Source organism: Micromys minutus (assembly GCF_963924665.1).
Source record: "Micromys minutus genome assembly, chromosome: 1".
In the NCBI taxonomy this organism is placed as follows: domain Eukaryota; kingdom Metazoa; phylum Chordata; class Mammalia; order Rodentia; family Muridae; genus Micromys; species Micromys minutus.
The window spans coordinates 89,778,256-89,798,869 of NC_137969.1; the positions used below are offsets into that span (position 1 = coordinate 89,778,256).

A 20,614-nucleotide genomic window follows, 5' to 3' on the forward strand; every position below is an offset into this window, starting at 1 on the left:
AACTTGCCTGGATGACTGTGGACCGTATGCCCGGAGCACATGGCCTGGGAAGACATTGCGTCTGCCTTCTGTGTATAACTTCCTCCTTGGGGGCATCTACATGGTGTGAATTCTGTGGTTTTGCAGGAAAGTGGGGGCTTGCAGAAATGCTAACAGGGACCACCCAGGTGGCCAGGCAAGATCTCGCTGGCTTAGTCTCAGTGTCCCCACAAGAAATCTTTGTGGTTTTGCTGTGCTAAGTGGGTCTTCCACCAGGATAGTGGATGTTGCAGCTCATCAGAGTAGCTCATGTGACTGCTTTTCTAAGGCAGGCCTCTGTTCTTAGTACCGACAGAACCAGGCTGATAGGACACATTAGAGAGAGATCCCCTATTCCCTACTGTCTTCCAGAGTGAAAAGTGAAGGCTCTACCCTCCTCTGGTTTGGAACAAAGCAGCTTTGTGTCCTTGGAGACCTGCAATGTCTTGATTTCTGGAATATAAAGAATTTTCAGACTATTCTTTTGGTCAGCTGTCATTTTTGAAAGCAGAGTAAGGGCTTATGGTTGACGTTAGCTACATGTGAGGAAGGGGTGGCTGTTGCAGGATCCAAAACTTGCAGATGGGACCCAAATGCCATGTCTCACTGGTAAGAGGCATGGTAGGCTTTTATTCTGTACTGAATTTTCTGACGTCTGCAGCTCATCTTTCTTTAATGCATACAGCCTTAACGTGCTCACAAGTCTGTAATACTGTGGTGTTTCCTTTAACCATAGTCCTTCTCAGTGCTGCTGAACATGATCATGATGTGCCCGTAAGAGGCCACAGAAGTTCCAACCCAAATCCAAAATCCCTGCTGCATAGTGCATGCTGATAACCAAGTAGCCTCTAGGGGGCAGCAGAGCTCCAAGTAAGACCTGTGCCCCTGCAGGCTCTCAGGCACATAGCTTTCTCCTTGGAGGTGTCCCTTCTGCTTAAGAACCTCATCCTCTATGCCACACTGAGGTGGGGCACACTGGTCCAGCCTCTCATAACCCACTTTCTGTCCTCATCATCTTCTCCCCCACACTGTCAAGCCTTCTGTGGACCTGGCACCATGGCATGTGACCTCACAGCAAGACAGGCAGGTTGTTTCTCAGCCAGACACGCCCACATTACTGCAGGAATGTCTCAGGTCTTTGTTTCTTATAATGCCCTATTCCCTGAAGGCTTAAGTAAATGCAGAAGGAGCACTCTCTGTGTGAATGTGCACATGTGTGTACAGAATTATATGTGCACATCTATAAAGGACTATGTGTGCATGCATGTGTACAGGTGTGTGTGTGTGAGAGAGAGTGTGCACATGTGTGTATAGAATTATGTGTGCATGAGTGTGTGCATGTGTGTGTATGTGTGTCTGTGCACGTGTGTACAGGATTATGTATAAACAAGCCAGAGGATGGTGTTGGATGTTTCTTCGAAGGCTCCAGCCATGTTTTTGTTTATGTTTTTGAGGCGTGGTCTCCCCTTTTCTAGGAGTTTATCCATTAGTCCAGAGGCACTTTTCATCGATCCACCTTTCTTAGTTTTGATTTTAGTTTTTTAGTCTAGGAATTAAATTCAGGTCCTTATGCTCACAGCAGAGCCATCTTCAGCCACTTCAGCAACATGCCTTAATTTATAGCCACCTAGTGCCTAATGAATAGATACCTAAAGTATAGACACCTAATGTATAAGCACATAATTTCTAATATATAAACACCAAATATATAGGCACCTAATGTATACTCCCCTAATGTATAGGCACCTAGCCTATAGACACATAGCATATAGACACACAGTATATAGTCACCTAATGTATAGGTGCCTAATGTATAGATACCTAATATATAGATACCCAATATACAGGCACCAAATGTATAGACACCTAATGTATAGACATCTGTTGTATAGACACCTACTATATAGACACCTAAATGTATAGGCACATAAATGTATAGAGACCTAACATATAGGTAAATCATTCCTAGTTTGATGGCTGGGGTGGATTTATTTTCCACTTGTTTCTGAACATTGTAGCGTGACTTTGGCATTCTTTCTGACTAGGGAGAAAGGCAGAGGACATTTGGAATGAACCTTGGATAGATGGAAAGAAAAACATTAGTTTTGGTGATGCTGGTTAGGCCTTACCTTGGCCTTTCTCCTCCTCGATGGGTTTCTTGACCCAACTAACTTGTCAGCCTCGGTTTCTTTGCTCTGAAAATGGGGTTAGCTAAGGTGATGGTGTGATTTATCGTCTGGACTAGAAAGGCATTTGAGAGTGAGAGAAATTAGAGATCACAGAGAGAGAGATGGTCAAACCACTAATGTGCTGTGCAGAGCATGCTGTGATGCAGAGGATGGAGCAAGGGCTCCTGAGGAAACCGTCGTGAACACACCCGGGGTGGATTAAGACCCACACCCGCAGAGCACAGCCTCGCTAACTCCATGCTCACTGAGTGGAAAATTGCTGGAGAAACACTGGGATTTAGGGGGACTCGGGTAGAAAGACCTAGTGGAATTCTTTCATGTACCTGTCCATGTGCAGATGCATGTGTGTGCAGGTGTGGGTGCACGTGTGTGTACATGTGGAAGCCAGAAGATGACTTCAGTGTCATGTCTCTGTCCACATGCTTTAGAGACAGGTATCCCATGGGGCGTCCTTCCTCTGCCTCCCTGGCCCTGGAATACACTTGTCCTTGAAAGAGAGGGTTCTGGGAATCAAACCTGGGTTCTTGTGCTTACGATTCAAGTGCTTTGCCTTCAGAGCCACCACCCTAGTCTCCAACTGATGGAGTTCTTGCCTGACGAAGGACTCTGGCAGAGGGGAAAAGAATTAGGATATCAAGGGTGATCGATGGGGATTCACTCTGAATGGACCTAACAGGATTTTGGCTACAGTTGGGTGGTGTAGGCCAGCCAAGCATGGGCACCAAGGTATAGCTGGAGAAGAGGAGCCTGGTAAAGGGCAAGTCTCTGTGGAGGAGAATTTGCATGCAGCTTACTGGTAAAGTGAAACTTATCATTTTTTTCTCCTTTTTTTTTTTTTTAAAAAAAGGATATTTTCTTTACTTACATTTCAAATGTTATCCCCTCAGGAATCCCTCTATCCTGTCCCCCCTCCACCTGCCTCTCAAGTGTATGAGGGTGCTTCCCCACCTACCCCCCCTCCCTCCTGCCTCCTCACTCTTTGCATTCCCCTACACTGGGGCATCGAGCCTTCACAGGACCAGGGGCCTCTCCTCCCATTGATTCCCTATAGGGCCATCCTCTGCTACATATGCAGCTGGAGCCATAGGTCTGTATGTACTCTTTGGTTGGTGATTTAGTTCCTGGGAGCTGGCGGGGAACGGGTATCTTTGTTGGTTGATATTGTTGTTCTTCCTATGGGGTTGCAAACCCCTTCAGCTCCTTCAGTTCTTTCTCTAACTCCTCCATTGAGGACCTCAGGCACATCTGCAAGTCATTCTTGTCAGCAGTCCCTTAGCCAGTCCCAGCTAGTCAGGATGAAAAGTTCAGTGGTCTTTGTACACGGCAAGTGATAGAATGAAGTGGGAACATGATCGCTCCATGGTATGGTTGAGAAGAAGGAAGAGAACGGCCAGACTGAACGTGGCCATGACAGGCAAGGGGTGGGAGTAAAGAGAGGGGAAGAGAAAGGAGACAGGGCAAGAAGGACCAAGAGAGCACAGAGGAACCAAGAAGGCATGTGGTGAAGATGGCTGAGTTATATAGGAATCGGAAGTGAGGGGTTGGGGGGAGTCCCTGGGAGGAAGAGGTTTGGGGTAGGAGGTGGGGAGAGAAGCTGGGAGGAGCCACGGATGAGACTTGTTTTGGGGACCAGATAGTGATTACTGAAGACAGTAGCATATGTGTGATTAGATGTGCTCAGAGAATTGATGCTGGATGAAGAAAACCAGAAGTTGGAGGGAGGCTGGGATATGGTGGAACACTTTCCCAGCATGCACAAGGTCTTGAGTTTTAGCCCCAGGATTTTTGGAAAAAAAGAGTTTGAGGGGCCAATGGCATTGTACATTGTACGTATGTAGTGAGTCTCCACTCGGCTTCTCAGTAATATGCTTAATTTTTATTCATTGTTTAAATTGTTTCAAATAAAATACATAGGTTTTGTCATCCATTTTCTGATCTTGTCTTCTTCTGAGAGTCAGTTCTATCAAAAATGTGTTTTTAAATAAAGTTTTTTCCACAGTAAGCAAGTGTCATATGTATAGTACAGACAATCGCTAGGGATTCTGGGAAGGCAGGTGTGAACCACATGGTGCTTCAAAGAATCAAGTAAATGATCCTTGTAAAGTGTGTCAGAAGACATTATGTCTTCAGAGAAAGCTCTTCTGTCCCTTCCTGGGTAGAAGAGGGACAAAGAGAAACTAACCAAAATGAACTGAGGCCTGTGGGTTTTTAAAACCCCATTAAGGAGGGCATGCTCACACACTTCCAAATTCTCACAGCCCTGGGCATGACTCAGGGATGAAGACGTATCTAAGGATTCCATGCACTGTGAAATGTACACTGGTCATGGTGGTCACTGTCCTTACAGTGCCAGCAGCCTGGTTGGCACCCTCTGATGAGCTCCAGAGCTGGGGGCATCTGTTCAGAGGCTCTAAAGCTATTGCTATTCCTCTTGCCTCTTGTAAGTGAATTTTGCCATAATGAGGGTTCCTTGGTGTGTACGTTCATCTAACCTAAAGCCTGTGGAGAGTGAGGTGGAGAGTTCGAGGGATGAACAGCTTCCTGGAGGTGGGATTTCTATACAGTGGACAATAATGCTGGCATTAGAGTGAAGCAGGAGAGCAGAGAGAGGCAGGTTCAGCCCCCTCCCTCTCCGTCAGCACTGGCTTCTCACAGCTCTTCTTTCTGCAGGTATGTGTACATCCCACTGGGTGGGTCCCAGCATGGCTTGTTGGGGACACTGCTCTCTACTGCGATGACGTTTGCATTTGTGAGCTACTGGCACGGCAGCCATGAGGACCTCTGGTACTGGGCGGCGCTCAACTGGCTGGGAGTGACTGTGGAGAGTGGGGTCCGGAGGCTGCTGGAGACACCCCGTGTCCGGGAGGCTTTGGTGAGCATGATCCATCATTAGCAGGGGACAGCTAGGTGGGGCCGATTTGGGAGGGGTGGTGCTCACCAGATTCACCCAAATATGAGCCATTCTTGCCAGACAATTTTAATGTGTGCATCTTTTGAAAGCATGTCTGGGGGCAGGGTGAGGGAGGCTTCAAAACCAGCGGTCATTGTGCGAATGGTTGGTTGGATGGATACATGAATGAATATTGTAACCATAAAAGCCTAGGCATTTACTATAGCAAAATTACAAAATCCAGACAAGAGCAAATTAAGAAAATTCACATCAAAGCTCATTCTTCTGAGTGTGATCCATTTGTTTGTGCACACTCAGCCTGATAATTTACAATAAGAGCTATGGTGGTGTTGCAGCCTCTCCAAGCTGCCAGATCTGTGTCAAAGGGCCTAATAAACTTGTAGTTTAGTCTATTATTAATCATTTTTATTATATTATATTGATGTAGATATCATAACCAGGATGAGTTCTCCTGGGTAGAGCTGTCAGGTTAAGTGTTTTCACGGGTTCATGGCTGACTCTGCAAGGTGCATATCAGCTCTTATAGCCCTATAGATGGGGTATCAAGTTCCCATCTCCCCAGATGCCCTTGCCTGACCCGAGGGATGCTGTACTTGCCTGTCCCGAGTGATGCTAGTATTTTGACTTTTGATAGAAACCGCATTCTGTACTTGTAGATATGACTGGGATATTAATTGGACAATTCCCTTCATAGACATCTTAAACTCCACACATACATTTTTGCCTTGCAAATATAGCAGCTGACACATGAGGATCTCGTAGGGAATCAGTGTTTTTGAATATGAACAGTGTTCCGCCAACCCGAAGAATGACCCAGCAGGAAATGTGTCAGTGTCTACTCTGTGGCTGGCTGCAAAAGACAAAAGAGGTTTCTTTGGGGGGTGGGGGAAGATGAATGTGGATAAATTCTACCCAGTGCATTAGAATAAAGCAAATGCATTCTTTAAGCAAATGCATTTTAAAAACTCAAGATAAAACAAATGCACTAAAGCGTGTTTCAATAAAGATGGCCACATGCAGAAAAACAGTTATCTCAATGCAGAGTGCACAGCAGAGCAGCACACGGGAAGACATGAAGTATGCTCATGCATATGTGAAGACATGTAAAGACAAACATTTGGGGGTTGGAGAGATGGCTCAGTGATTAAGAGCACTTGTTGCTCTTCTAGGGGACCCCAGTCTGGTTGCCAGCACTCACATGAAGGCTCACAACCATCTGCAACTCCAGTTCCAGGGTATCTAGCCCCACCTTCTGGTTTCTGAGGGTACTTCACTCATATGTATGGACATATACACATAGACATATAATTAAAAATAAAATCTTTTAAAAAATTTATTCAGTTGTGGTGCCCAGCATCCAGAAGGCAAGACATGTCTATAAAGTCTATGGAGAAGAGTGAAGGCAGTGGTGATGTCATGCTGAACGCTTGTAAGAAGAGGCATCTTCGGGGTGTCTTCTTTCTCAAGACCAAATGCTCTTCCCCAAAGTTTGAAAGCCAGTGATCACCCCCCAAACCCAGAGGCTTCTTTTCTGTTCAGCCTCAGGCACTGTGTTTCCAATGCTCCTTCCAGAAAACTCTAATATAAACCTTGGACAGAGTACCATGGGCTCTGATCATGGGATGATGGAACTGAACCCAACTGTTCCCTGTGACCTAGCGCAGATTAAATTAGGTTGGGAATAAGCCAAACAGGAAAGCTCGCTCACCAGAAGTTCTCAAACACACTGTAGGACAGCAACCCCAAGGCCCTCTCATGCTTAGCACATTTGATATTACACCCACCGTTCAGGCACCCAAGTGTGTAATAACCTTATATACATTTCGGTGAAATGATTTGTTACAAATATATTCAATTTACATATTTGTTAATGTAGTTTATGAAATTGAAAGAAAACATATCAGCTATTGTTTGTCCTGGAAGCCTGGGTGGTGTTTTAATTTTCTCATCGCTGGGACATAAACCAGTTGGCAAAGGAAGGCCAATTTTGTATCACAGTTTAAGGATCCATCATGGAGGATAAGACATGGCAGCGGGAGCATCCGGTCACGTTGCATCTGCTGTCTGGAAGCTGTTTCAGCTTTCAATGCAGGATCTCTGATAGGTTTCTGAGGTGATAGAAATGGCCCCTATACTAACATATTAGGACTTATTAAAGTTATTTGTTACTTTATCTATATGGGTGTTTTGCTTTGTCTTAATTAGGGCTTCTATTGTAGTAATAAAGCACCATGACCAAAAAGCAAGTTGGGGAGGAAAGGATTTATTTCAGCTCACACTTACATAACACTGTTGATCATTAAAGGAAGTCAAGACAGGAACTCACACAGGGCAGGAACCTGAAGGCAGGAGCTGGTGCAGAGGCCATGGAGGAGTGCTGCTTACTGGCTTGCTCTCCGTGGCTTTGTTCAGCCTGCTTTCTTATAGAACCCAGGAGCACCAGCCCAGAGTGACACCACCACAATGGGCTGGGCTCTCATCAATCACTAATTAAGAAAATGCTTACAGCTACCTTGTATGGAAGCCATTTTCTCAATTGAAGTTCTCTTCTATCAGATAACTCTAGCTAGTGTCAAGTTGACCTAAGACTAGCCAGTCCATGCCTGCATGTATGTTTCTGTACCATGTGTATGGATGGTGACCAAAGATGCCAGAGAAGGGCGTTGGATCACCCAGGACTGGTTACAGGTAGTTGTGAGCTGCCACATGGGTGCTGGGAATTGCATCTGGGTCCTTTGAAAGAGCAGCTAGGGCTCTTAACGGACAAGCCTTTTCTCTAACCTCCTTGTTTAATTAATTTCCATCTAGGTAGTTTATTTCTGGTTTGGGCCATCATCTTGAACAGTACAGGTCTGGAATATACCCACTTTTCATAAAACAATTTCAAAGCTGGCATATTCAAATAGTCTTATTTTATATGTATGAGGGGTTTTCCTATATATATGTCTGTGTACCACACTGCATGCAGTGGTAGAAGGTGGCATCAGATCCTCTGGGGCTGGAGTTACTGGTGGTTGTAAGCTGCCACAAGAAATTACACAGTCCTCGGGAAGGTCAGCCAAGTTCTTGTTGAACCACTGAACATCTCTCCAGCCCAGACCTCAGTAATTTGAAGCCATCTTCATTACTGGTGCCCTGCCTTGTGGATCCAGCTGGCCACTGAACCTCCTTTTTGACTCCTTGCAGGTGTCTCGACACCCATGTTTCCTCATCTTCATATGCGTGGTCTATGTTAATGGGAGCACCATTTCTCAGGTTACTCAAAGCCCAAACCATTAGCTTTTCCTTCTCTGGTGCGCACTGTTTCCCCTGCCTCTGACTTGATCTTGAGGTTTTCCTCGGTCACTGTGTATCCACCGGAGCCCCCCCAGACCCATGCTTCTCTCAGTTTGTGCCTGGGAACCAAATAGCCACTAATCAGTAGCTCTTCTTCCATTCTGATCCCCACAGTTCATTACCCTCCTCATGCCTAGTGATGCTTCTTAGTAAAAATCCAACCACACCACCCTCTTTAAAACCCAGTTGGTAGGGCTGGTGAGACAACTCAGTGGGGAAGAGCACTGGCTGCTCCTACAGAAGACCTGGGTTCAGTTCCCAGTGCCCACATGGCAGCCCACAGTGGTCTGTCTGCAACTTGAGTTCCAGGGGCTCCAGTATTCTCTTTAATTCTTCATGGGCATTTGATACATTTGGAGCACAAACCTATATGAAGGAGAAACACCCATTCATGAAAAAAAAAAGACTTTAAAAAATAAAACTGTGTGATTTCCATCTTCACAGAACTAAGTCTTCAATGTTTAGAATAAACCTTGCCCATTACTGTCTTGAAACCCATTCTGCTGGCCCCTGCCCCTGCAAACCTGTATCCCCAAGCTACAGCTTCCTCATACCCACTTCTAATCTCCTGGGGTGCCCTCTCTGCCCACCGCATCCCAATCCTTCTGCCTTAATAGACATCTTGTTTGCAAAACCTATGTTGGTTTTCCTGGTTCCTGGTTCCCTGGTTCCCTGGTTAGGGCAGGTCCCTCTGGATAATTCAGTTGGGATAATACATGTTCTCTCCTAGTGCAGCTGTTATAGCTTAATGAAATACCTTTAGATGTTTAGTCACCATTCCTCTCACTGAACTTTGGGTCTAGGGAGGTCAGATGATCAACACGTAAGGATAGTTATCACCATACTTGATACAGTGCTCTGTTGAGTGGATGCGGGATGTTCTCTGACTTCGCCGAGGAGAGCAGAAGAGAGAGGAGGGGCTTGGACAGGGTATCGACAACAGGTCGCCTGCTGGAAGAACCCAGGAGGGTGTAGGACTACTGAGCATCCTGCTGAGACATTGTTTTACAACGTTACAGATACCAACAGATCCAGTAATTGAAAACTACTGCTTTAGTGCTCACAACAAAAGATGCATGCATATGAAAGGGACAGGGAAGAGACCACCTCCTTACACCCTGCTACTTCTCCAGAGAGGGTCTGTCGCCTCTGACTCTGGGAAGTACAGACCCGCAGGAAGCTGGCAAAAGGCATTTCTACCAAGTTCTTTTACTGGCTGGAAGTAGAGGAGTTGCTGAGGCAACCCACTCTTTCCTGACACCTCACTCCTCAGGGAGCCAGAATTTGTGTTCAGCCTTGAAATCTCTTAGTTAGTGGTGGCAGTTCAAATGACCCTGCTTTCTGCCAGCTGGGATCTGATCTCCCCATGGAGAAGAGACCTTTTCAGCTGCTCATCCTATTCCTATGCAAAAGTGAACCCATACCTCAAAAAGTTAACCCACCCCAAGTCACTCCTGATTTCTATTTCATTGCATGACTTAGACATATTCTCTTTCCTCAGCCCCTACCTATCCCCTTTTCTCTCCAAGCATGTCAGAATGTGATGACTGAATCCCTCGTGGGGCAATAAAATCTCTACTCAGAGGCTTAGGAAACATGCCTTAGGGCTTAACCATTACACATCAGTATAATGGTTCTAGAAGGATCCGAGGTAATGGTGCATCAGAAAGAAAGCAGACCATGGCTTTTGGTGTTGTCTGCTCAACTTCTTGCTGGATTTACTGGTTTAACTTTTGGACATACAAGTAGAGAGGCTCCTTGCACTTGGCAGATCAGTGGGTTGGGGAAAGCAGGCAACTGTGAGAGACCAATGCTGTCAGCACCGTGATGGGCTGAATACAAACAGACACTGGCTATCAAGACCCAAAGACCATTTACCCTGCAGTGACCTGATTCTGTGGGATCCTGTCTCACCAAATGACAAGACACTCACCTGGCACCAGATGCCACCTCACTCATCCTGAAAGACTTTCTTAGTGGTCAGAGGCCATTGCTCCCCAGGGCCTCTCTGAGGGAATATAAAACAAACCTGCCTATGAGGAGGTGCCTCCTGGTCCGCTGTCCTCCCACTTGGGTCCACTGTAGCAGAGAAAGACCAGGTGCTCACTGGATATGAGCCTGAGGGGATCCGAGCTCTTCTAAGACCGACCCAACTTGGGCATGACAAACCTGCCCCTTCATTCTTAAATTTAGTGTCTTATGTGGGAGAGAGACATTGTCAAGCAGTGGAGAACTCTCAGCTGCATCTAACACGACACCTCTATCCCAGTTCCTTGTTCTGTGTCTTCAGGTTTCCAGTGGATGTGATCTGATCAGTGTGAAGCTGGGGGTGGGGTGGGGTGGTCTATCTAATTAACTTCTATCAGTGGACACACATCTAGTTAACTTCTTCTATCAGTGGACACACATCTATCAGTGGACACACGACTATATCAATGGACACGCATCTATATCAATCAATGAACACGCATCTATAATCAGTGAACATGTACCTATATCAATGGACATGCGTGATCTCTCAACAGGACATCATTTCAGTAGTAGATGCTTTAGATTTGAGACACAGGATGATGGACTAGAGCTTGTCTGTCAGTATTGAAGTGTTTCCCCGTATGAAAAACTAAACTTATTTTCACAATATAAGAAGACGTTGGCTGATAGAACCTTGCCAAGTTATGACTCAGAAGAAAGGCCCAGCCTAGAAATTAAAAATTTGGGAGCATGTGGGTGATATTTCGGAAGCATGATAATGTTTGAGACTGAGAGAGGGGGAAGGGAGGGGAAGGGAGGTGTGAAGAGACAGAAGGTAAGTCCACACTGAGTTTGGGGCATAGCAATACTTAATAGTTGGGTGGAGGAGGGAAGCAGAAGGAGGGGTAGAAATGTAGGGGTGGCTTTGCAGAAACCAAGAAGAGGCTATTTCATGGAGGGGAGAACTCACCAGGGTGACGCCATTCGAGGATCAGGTAAATGAGACTAAAGAACCTGGTTGGAGGGCTATCAGAAGCAAAGAGCGGCGAGTCACACCCCTCTCACTGCAGCCTTTGGTGTTGTCGAGAGGAATGGCATATACAAGCCAGCTGAGGACCAGAAAAAGTGTGTATGCAGTATACCCAGAAGGAAGCTTCTAGAATATTGATGTTTATGAGGGAAGGAATTGATGTGAGCTGAGCTCTTGGTCCCCAAAAAGCTGGGCTTGGGCAGAACCCCCATGAGTGAGAAGCGGCATGGGTTGGTCAGAAGGGGAAGCCTGGCCTTGTCACAGACAACTTAAGTTGGGAACCTGGGTGCTTGTTGGAGTCCAGAGGCTGATGTGACATGAAAGGCAAGGCGATTGGAAAGACTCAAAGGTCCCTGTGTAAAGGAGTTGAGTGTCAAATGCTTAGAAATGTGGAAATGCAAAGTCCTTAACCAAACAAGTATGTTAAATTAACATGTTAATACCATATGTCAGACCAACATGCTGGGATAGCTCCAAAGGCTGCGGGCAGGCCTATTCTTAGAAACAGCATGTTCCTTGGTAGCATGGCTGGTTGGTGTCCCCTCTGTGGTCTCCCCGCTGTGGCATTATTAATAAAGCTGGAAAGGGCCATGCAGACTGCTGCCTACTCATTTTCTTCCCAGTAGCAGTCTGAGGCCCCGGCCTCACCATCTCTGGTTAACAGGTAGAACTCTGAGAATAAGTAATTCCCCTTCAGATCGGCTATGTCAGCCTGCATAGACTTCCCTTTGCGGAGGCTGTCCTGAGGGGAGGCTTTGGCACAGCATCCGGTTTCTCCTGGAAGGCTGACTGTGGCTTCAGCGCCTTTCCCCATCAGCTCAGGACAGGTCTCCTGCTCTGATCATCTATTCTCCTGCCTCCGTTGTCCCAGCTGAGAGCAAAACACAGACTCACAGAGCGGCCCCTCATGGGAAAAAGAAAAGCTCTTGTAATATACCCACTGAAGCTCTCTGTGAGTTTTCTTCCTAAAGCTGGGTCTCTCCTCTTACCCCCACCCCAAAATTAAAATTATCTACTGGAAACAGCAGGGCTGGAGCTGCCAAGTCTCCTGTTGTTTGGTCCTTTGCTTATTCCCTAAGTAATATGCTCATACTAAGTACAGAATATTTTTACGTGTGTTTATGTGTGTGTGTACGTGAACACTGTGGTTCTGTGTGTATAGCATGTGTGAGTGCTCATTTTAAATCTCTGAGAAGGCATGAAGCACAGGACTCCTAAAATAAAATCCTTCTAAAGTGTCTCACATCTCTCCAAAGACCTAGAAATAAACTGCTTAAAAAAGCACGCCGAGCAGCTGCTAGCCTTGTTTGAGATGAGCTGGGCTGGCAGCCGCGTGCCTATAGCTACCCACACAATGTGAAGACAGCGCTTTAAGTCGAGTCCCGTTTCCTCTGCTGTTGGCCCTGTTCCTGCATCAGGTTGGAGTCAAGACAGAATGACCCTTGACTGTTTCTTATGAGGGTGACAGAAAAGACCGCGATATAAAAGATGCAGGGTCTTCACCAAGCTGGCTGTGCTCTTGAAAGTGATGGCTCTGGTGTAACAAGGGTGATGCCATTATAAGAAAACATGCTTGTCCTGATAGGGGAAGATGAAGAAAAGGCATGTATGCCATAAGACTTACTCAAAAGTACATAGGATCACAGAAGAACAGCAATGGAAGCCACTGCTTCTTGTCTCTTCAGGGGATGACACCTATGGTGTGTGTCTTATGGTTTCTACCTCTACACGGTGAGCCTGAACCGTGGTCCAGTCAGAGGCAGACTATCAGGGCGGACTCACCCTGAAGAGGCTTTGCTTGCCTGGCCCTATATCTTGTTTGTGTTAGAGGTTGGAGGGTAGAGTTGTCATTCTAAGAACAAGATACCTGGGGCTGCCGTAGCTCCCAGCTTTCATTACAGAGGAGACTAGATGGACACCATCTGGGGCTCTTTCGAAGTGTCATTACTTAATGGTTGCTGTGGCCCTTCTGGGTTGGTTAATACTTGAAGTTCACAGATGAGGGGGCGGCAGACAGGGAAAGGCAACTGTTTAGCTCTGCTCTGTGGAAGTTCGCTCGTACGTGATCTCCTAGGAGCATCCTAAATTTCAGACACAAAGAATATTCCTGGATAAATCCCTCCTACCCCACATGGAGCACGGGCCCATCTGCTTTGCATGTCCTGGCTGCTTGTGCACATCGAGTGTCTGACTGGGCAACATTCTTGCTCTCCATTCTTGAACGGGTGTGTGTGTGTCTGTGTGACTGTGTGAGTGTGTCTATGTGCATGTGCGTGTATGATATGTATTATGCGTGTGTATCTCTGAATGTATTTACCCATGCACATATGAGTATGTGTACATATGGATTCTAGAAGTCCATGTTGGGTATCTTCCTTAGTTTTTGAGACAGAGTCTCTCACTGAACCAGAGCTCACCAATAGGGGAAGACTGGCTTGCCACCAGGCTCAAGCTCTCTGCCTTATCACTGCCTTCCCAGTGCAGAGGTCACAGGCAAGGCTGTGCCCAGTCTTATGTAGGTTCTGGGAGTCTAAACTTGGGCTGTATCACTTGTATGACAAGCACTTGACCCTCAGAGTTATCTCTCCAGGCTCCAAAACTGGGAATTAAATTGTAGTCTCACATAGTTGTGGGTGAAATAACTAATCTGAAAAATTGGTCCAAGTGAATTAGGGCTCATAGAGGTGGGTAGTTACGTGTAACTTAAGGATGGAGATGTAGATGTTTTACAGTGATGTGAACTTTGTAGTGTGTACTTGCACAAACTAAGTGGATGATGTCACATTACCTGGTGACAGATCCTAGGGAACCATCATGGTGTCTGCTGGCTCTACTTGATGGAGGTGCTGTTGTTCAGTGCTGGGTATGTAATTGCAGATGTCACACCCCGAGCTCCCACAGACATTCCCTAACAGAAACTTTGAATTCTCTTAGTTTGCCCTTGTTTTTACACCCACCTTCTGAAAGTCTGTACTAACTCACTCTTTATTTTTGACTTATAAAGACAGTGGGTTTCTGTGTAAGACTTACTCCCCTCTCTCACTGTGTTTAGTCACACCCAGCATGGAAACATTGTTTACATGTTCCCTGCCTCAGTGTGTATCCTCTTTGCTGGACTGACCAAGTTCTCCTCACTACTTCTTTCCAGACTCTCCTGTTGAAGTGCAAACTCCCTCCGCTAGAAATCCCCATAGTCAGATGATCAGCTGACCTCTGATGAACCTCCCCTAAGCTCTCATCTCCTCTTTCTGCAAGTACCATTGTGCTTTAGACCTTCTGTTTGTCAGATGTATGACCTTCCTCTGTCTCCTTTACACATCCTGTTCCTGTTGTCCTGAGACAGCTTGTCACCACTCTATCCACACCCTACTGTGTGATTTGCTGGAGCACATCCTTTAGTATCTTTCTTAGAAAAGGATACTGGGAAATACATTCTAGAGACCCTTGGTATCTTAAAAAGTGTCTTCTTTTACCCTCACACATGGTATCTGATATGGCGTTTTATGTTGCAATTTCTCTGGCAACTGTTGAAGGTGTGTGTGTGTGTGTGTGTGTGTGTGTGTGTTACCTTGGCTGTTGGGAAACGCCACTTCTGCTCTTGTTCCTTTGTATCCACTGTTTTCCTTCTAGATACTTTGATGCAAATGTTTTTTATGTTCTCAAATTTCTTAGCACTTATACACCTATAACTTCCTCAGTTTGGAATTTCTCAGGTACAGTTTGTCTGGGGGTGTATTTGCTGGACAGTTACATGTCATCTTGACACAAGCTAAGATTATCTGGAAGAGGGAACATCCATGCCTCCATAAGATAGGGTTGTAAACAGACCATTAGGGCATTTTCTTAATTAGTGATTGATAGGGGAGGACCCAGCCTATTGTGGGTGGTACCATCCCTGGGCTGGTGGTTCTGAGTTCTATAAGAAAGCAGGTTGAGCAAGCCATGGAGAGTAATCCAGTAAACAGCATGCTTCCATGGCCTCTGCATCAGCTCCTGCCTCCAGATTCTTGACCTGTTTGAATCCCTATCCTACTTCCTTCCATGATTAATAACAATGTGGAAGTGTAAGCTGAATAAACCCTTTCCTCCCCAGCTTGCTTTTTGCTCATAGTGTTTTGGTTGCAGGAATAGAAACCCTAAGGCAGGGCACCTTCATTGTGTGGGTGTGGAAGGGGAGGGCACAATGCTAACTGCCCAGATCTTTAACAAGCTCCCCGTTTTCCTCTGTGGAGCATGTACTGTCTGTACCACCTCCTGTTCTGCATATAAACGTGTGTAATTTTCTTCTCCTTGGGAACTAATATTTGGGTACCTTGGCTATATGGATTCCTCATATTCCCTGTCTTTTATAATACTGGGTTTTTTTTTCTTATCTGCTTCTTTATCTAGGGCTCTATACCAGTTTCACATGTGTATTATCAGCTACACAAGTTTGGGAAGGAGCACAGATATCTAACCAGTGACTGATAGAGGATTTTTTCCCCCATGGGGTCCCTTGATGGAGCAATTCAGAATGTATTACCTCTCCTCAATTGCAATTTTTTAAATGTCAAGGTTTCTTAAGAAGCAGGCCTTTCCCCAAGCTGTTGTTTTTGGTTGAACAGGATACTGCTGAAGTCATTCTGCCATATCCTGGGCTATTTAGTGGACCCGAGGGACTAGCCTGGGGAGGGAGGCGCCAAGACTGTGAGCAGCTGTAACTTGGGCATGATGGTCATCAGACTTCCAGCTTCTCCCTCATGGGCTTTGACTGTTTATGCTCAAGGGAGGTGGCCAGAGTATAGGGTCACTGAGTGGAAAGACTAGAATTCCTTTTCCCACCCCCCTTTCCCTAGCTAGTATTTCATGACCATAAGCTCTTCAAATAAATGCAGAATCAAGGCTAAAATGTCCTGTTCACCTCCCTCCCAAGATAAAGCTGGTATGCAGGTGTGCATGGGTTAAGGAGCATTAAGTGGCAGCTATGAACTTCTTTTACTTCTTAGCGATAAAACTGGAAAGATAATTCTTTGATGCAGAGTTGCATGATCTGTGTGGTGTTGGTGTGTATTCACGCATGGTCAGTGTGAAGTGGGTGTGTGGTCTCCATGGTCTGTACCGAGTGGGTGTGTTGGCATGCATGGTCTGTGTGGAGTGGTCATGCGGGGTCTGTGTGGAGTGGGTGTGTTGTCAGTTGACCCTTCTCCTGAGAGAATTCTGTTGTTGAATTTCAGCTTCTCATTTTCTTTCCTTTGCAGATGGAGCTTCAGTGAAGCTTCCAATTCAAGCTTCTCACACATATGTGTGAACATTTCTTTAGGGCAATACCAAGAACAGAATAGAGCTGGGACTGACAAACTCTCTTGGTTATATCTGGACCACTGTCTTGTCTGTTCTTGGATGGCCTGCAGCTAAAACTGTTCCGCCAAAAGCCCACCCCCCACCTCTGTCATAAAGTATAGATAAATAGCCAAGCATGGATAAGTCCATTTCTGGGCACTCTAGTTTATCACACTGAGCTAGCCAATTCTCTCTATTTTAAATTCCAGGGTTTTATAACATGCTGTTTCCTGGTAGGCAAGCTTTTTACTCCTCTCCTGATTCTTTTCCAGATTTAATTGACTATTTTTTAACTATTGATACACCTCCCCCACCCGTGTGCTTTTGTGTGTGTGTGCCTGTGTTTGGGTACATGCACATTTGAACATTGGAAGACAACTTTATATCCTTGCCTTTCACCTTGAGAGACAGGGTCTTCCTTGTTCAATGCTACATAGGCCAGGCTAGTTGACCCATGAGCATCACACTGTTCTCCAGCCCTGCAGAGTACAGTGGGATCATAGACATTTGGGTTGCTGTATAGCTTCTATTTGGCTTATGGGGATCTGAACCCTGGCTGTTAGACTTCCCTACAGAGCCCTCTCCCCCAGCGATATTCAAACCTTACAGATGACTTTGGAACTGAGGTTTCATAGGACTCCTGGTAGTGTTTCTCCTGCAGTGTCTTGTGCCTTATTTGAATTGTACCCCATTTCCAGTCCTTCACATTGCCGTAGATTGTCACACTTAATTGTCTTACTATATTGATGAAGCCGTTCAGCACAGTTTGAGCTGACTCAAGAGTGAACTCAAAAGAGTGGAAAACTTCTTTTCTCTTGAGGGTAGTGGGGGCTTTTGCATCTGGGGCTGTTGGTAGACCATGTTCTTCTGTTGAAGTGGTTTTTTTTCCTAGCCTCCTAGAACTTTGTACCACACGTGAGTATCTATTTTTGCTCGATGCTGTGTTGGCATCTATTGAGTGACCACAGAATTATTCCTCTTTAATTATTAAATGCTATGAGTAACGTGGGTTTTTCTGGTTTCTCTAATACTGAATCATTTTTCCATTCCAGCATGAACTTTTAAAAACTGAGTGTCTTGGGGTTTCTGTTACTGTGACGAAACACCATGATCCAAAAGAAAGTTGGGGAGAAAGGATTTATTTGTCTTACACCTCCACATTGCCATTCATCATCAAAGGAAGTCAGCACAGGAGCTCAAACAGGGCAGGATCCTGATGCAGAAGATGATGCAGAGGCCATGGAGGGCTGCTGCTTACTGGCTTGCTTCCCCTTGTTTGCTAAGCCTGCTTATAGAACCCAGGACTTCCAGCCCAGGGATGGCATCACCCACAATGGGCTGGGTTCTCTACCATCAATCACTAATTAAGTAAATGCCCTACAGCTGGATCTTAATGAGGCATATTTCTCAATTGAAGCCCCATCCTTTCAGGAAACTCTTGTTTGTATAAAGTTGACATCAGACTAGCCAGCACAGCTGATCCCTTGTCTGCCTGGCATATAAAGCTATTAAGCCACTATTAAGCCACAATCTTTCCTTTCTTATTTAATCTGAGAGTAAATGTTTTCCTCATACCTTCAAAACGACTACCACCTGGGTGACTTTTGCTCTACCAAGTTCAATCGTCAGTGCAAGGTACAGCATAGGCTCTCTCTGGAACACAGCTTCTGTGTGTGACTCTCAGGACACACTTCCCAGAATACTTCACCCCAACAATCCTGGTATCATCCTAATCATTAATAATTTCTCAGATCCAATCCAATGGCATTGAGTATCCCATCAAAGCAAAGATTTTACTTTAGTAGTTCTGGTATCTTGTTAATCACAGTTGATTCTTTAGCCTCAACTAATCAAAATCATAGAATCTTAAATCGGAATAGCAAACAGTCCCGATGGAGTCTTTAACCTCCTTCTGAAACTTCACAAGTCGGGCACTGCTCTCAACCTTCTTATCTCTAGCTTCCCACAGAACAGTGCACTGAGCTTTCAGCATTCAGTGACTTTCCTAGCCCAAAGATTTAAAGTCCCTCTGCAATGCTCCCAAGATCATGGTTGGGTCTGTCACGACAAGATATCACACTCTTGGTACCAACATGTCTTAGGATTTCTATTGCTGTGATGAAACTCCACGACTAAAAACCAAGTTGGGGAGGAAAGGGTTTATTTGACTCACACTTCCATACCTCTGTCTTCAAAGGAAGTCAGGACAGGAACTCACAGAGGGCAGGAACCTGGAGGTAGAAGCTGATGCAGAAGACCTGGAGGGGTGCTGCTCACTGGATTGCTCTCCATGGCTTGCTCAGCCTGCTGTCTAACTGAACCCAGGGCTATCAGCCTATGGATGACACCATCCCCAATGGGCTGGGCCCTCCCCCATCAATCGACAATTAAGAAAATGCCTTACAGCTGAATCTTATGAAGGCTATTCTCAATTGAAGTTCTCTCCTTTCAGATAACTCCAGCTTATATGTGAGGCAAGTTGAACGTATTTTTAAATTGCTATTATTTTTATTCACTGTCCCTTCGTAATTTTTAAGGAAGTGTGTCAGCTTCTGGTTTTATGCTTTTAAATTTGTTTATTTCATATGTTTGTGTTGTGTACCTATATAACTTTTATATGCACTATATGTGTATGGGAGCCCCAGGGAGCCAGAAGAGGGTCAGATGGTTCTAAACTACCTGATGTGGGAACCTGGGTCCTCCACAGGAGCAGTAAATCCTCTTAGCCACAGAACCAACCACCTCTCCAGCCCTCTATTTTTATGACTCGGATATCAGGGCTGTGCTGATGTTACGGAATAGTTTTCTTTTTAAAAAGTACTATCTGTGAAATGATGTCACCTTCCCCCTTGACCATTGGGTTGAACTCGTGCACGGAGGCCCCCTGTGCAAACTTTCTCAGCTTCGCCCGAGTGCCGCTTTAAAGCGTCTACAGCTTTGGCTGTTGCTGTTTTTCCTTCGGTACACTTTCTTAGTGTCTCTAGATTTTGATTCTGAAATTTCAGGTCATTTACTTTTCAAGATATTTACTGTTTCCATTGAGATTTTCAAATATATTGCCGTGAAGGCAGCAGAAGCTTTAAAGTCCCTGTCATCTTCCTCTCCTGTTTGTTTGTTTGATTGTTAGTTTCTGCCTTAGTTTCTTGATCAGAACCGCTGAAGCCGACCCATTTTATTATTTCCGAAATAAAGGCACGGCCAGCCCAGTGCAGGCTCAGGGTGCTCATGGCCCATCATGTGCTTGAAAATCACACATCGTCTCTTGCGTGTATCTGTCTGATAGAGGAGGCCTGTTAGTTCTCACTGTGATAGAATGAATGCTCAGTATAACTTAACCATTTTAATCACCATTAAGCATAAAATTCAGTCATGTCAAGTGCCTTTACACCATCATCCAACCATTTCCTCACGGATTTCCAGATATTTCTATGAGCTCACTCTGTCTCCTTTAGGCAGTCTCAGGTAGCCACTGTTCTGCACTTGGTGTGACTTCAACCGTTCCAAGTGTCGCATTCAGCCAGAGCCAGAGACTTTGTGTCCCTTTGTGTCTGGCACGTTCCATTTAGCTCACCGTTCCTAAGGCTCATCTTCGTGATAGCCTGTGCCAGAATTTCCTTTGTAAAGCTGAGAAATACTTCACTGTTTTTTGTCTGCGACGTTTTATCCAGTCACTAATCCACTGATAGGCATCTGAATGCTTCTGGGTTTCTTCCTTTGTCTTTATAAGGTCTTTGTGTGTGTGTGTGTGTGTGTGTGTGTGTGTGTGTGTGTGTGTGTGCCATGGCATATAAATGGAGGTCAGAGGAGAACCTCAGGTGTCAGTTCTTGCTTTCCACCTAG

The 20,614-nt window shown here is 45.5% G+C and overlaps 1 protein-coding gene across 1 annotated transcript in view; it reads left to right on the forward strand.

Annotated features, from left to right (window-relative positions):
- The window catches only part of HHAT (hedgehog acyltransferase), a gene marked incomplete at both ends in the record, with an annotated part of 213,915 nt that overhangs the window by 145,550 nt on the left and 47,751 nt on the right, over window positions 1-20,614 (forward strand). Inside the window, one exon of the mRNA XM_080921169.1 lies at window positions 4,878-5,079. Coding sequence (XP_080777295.1) covers window positions 4,878-5,079 — 202 coding nt within the window. The remainder of the gene's footprint in view (window positions 1-4,877; window positions 5,080-20,614) is intronic.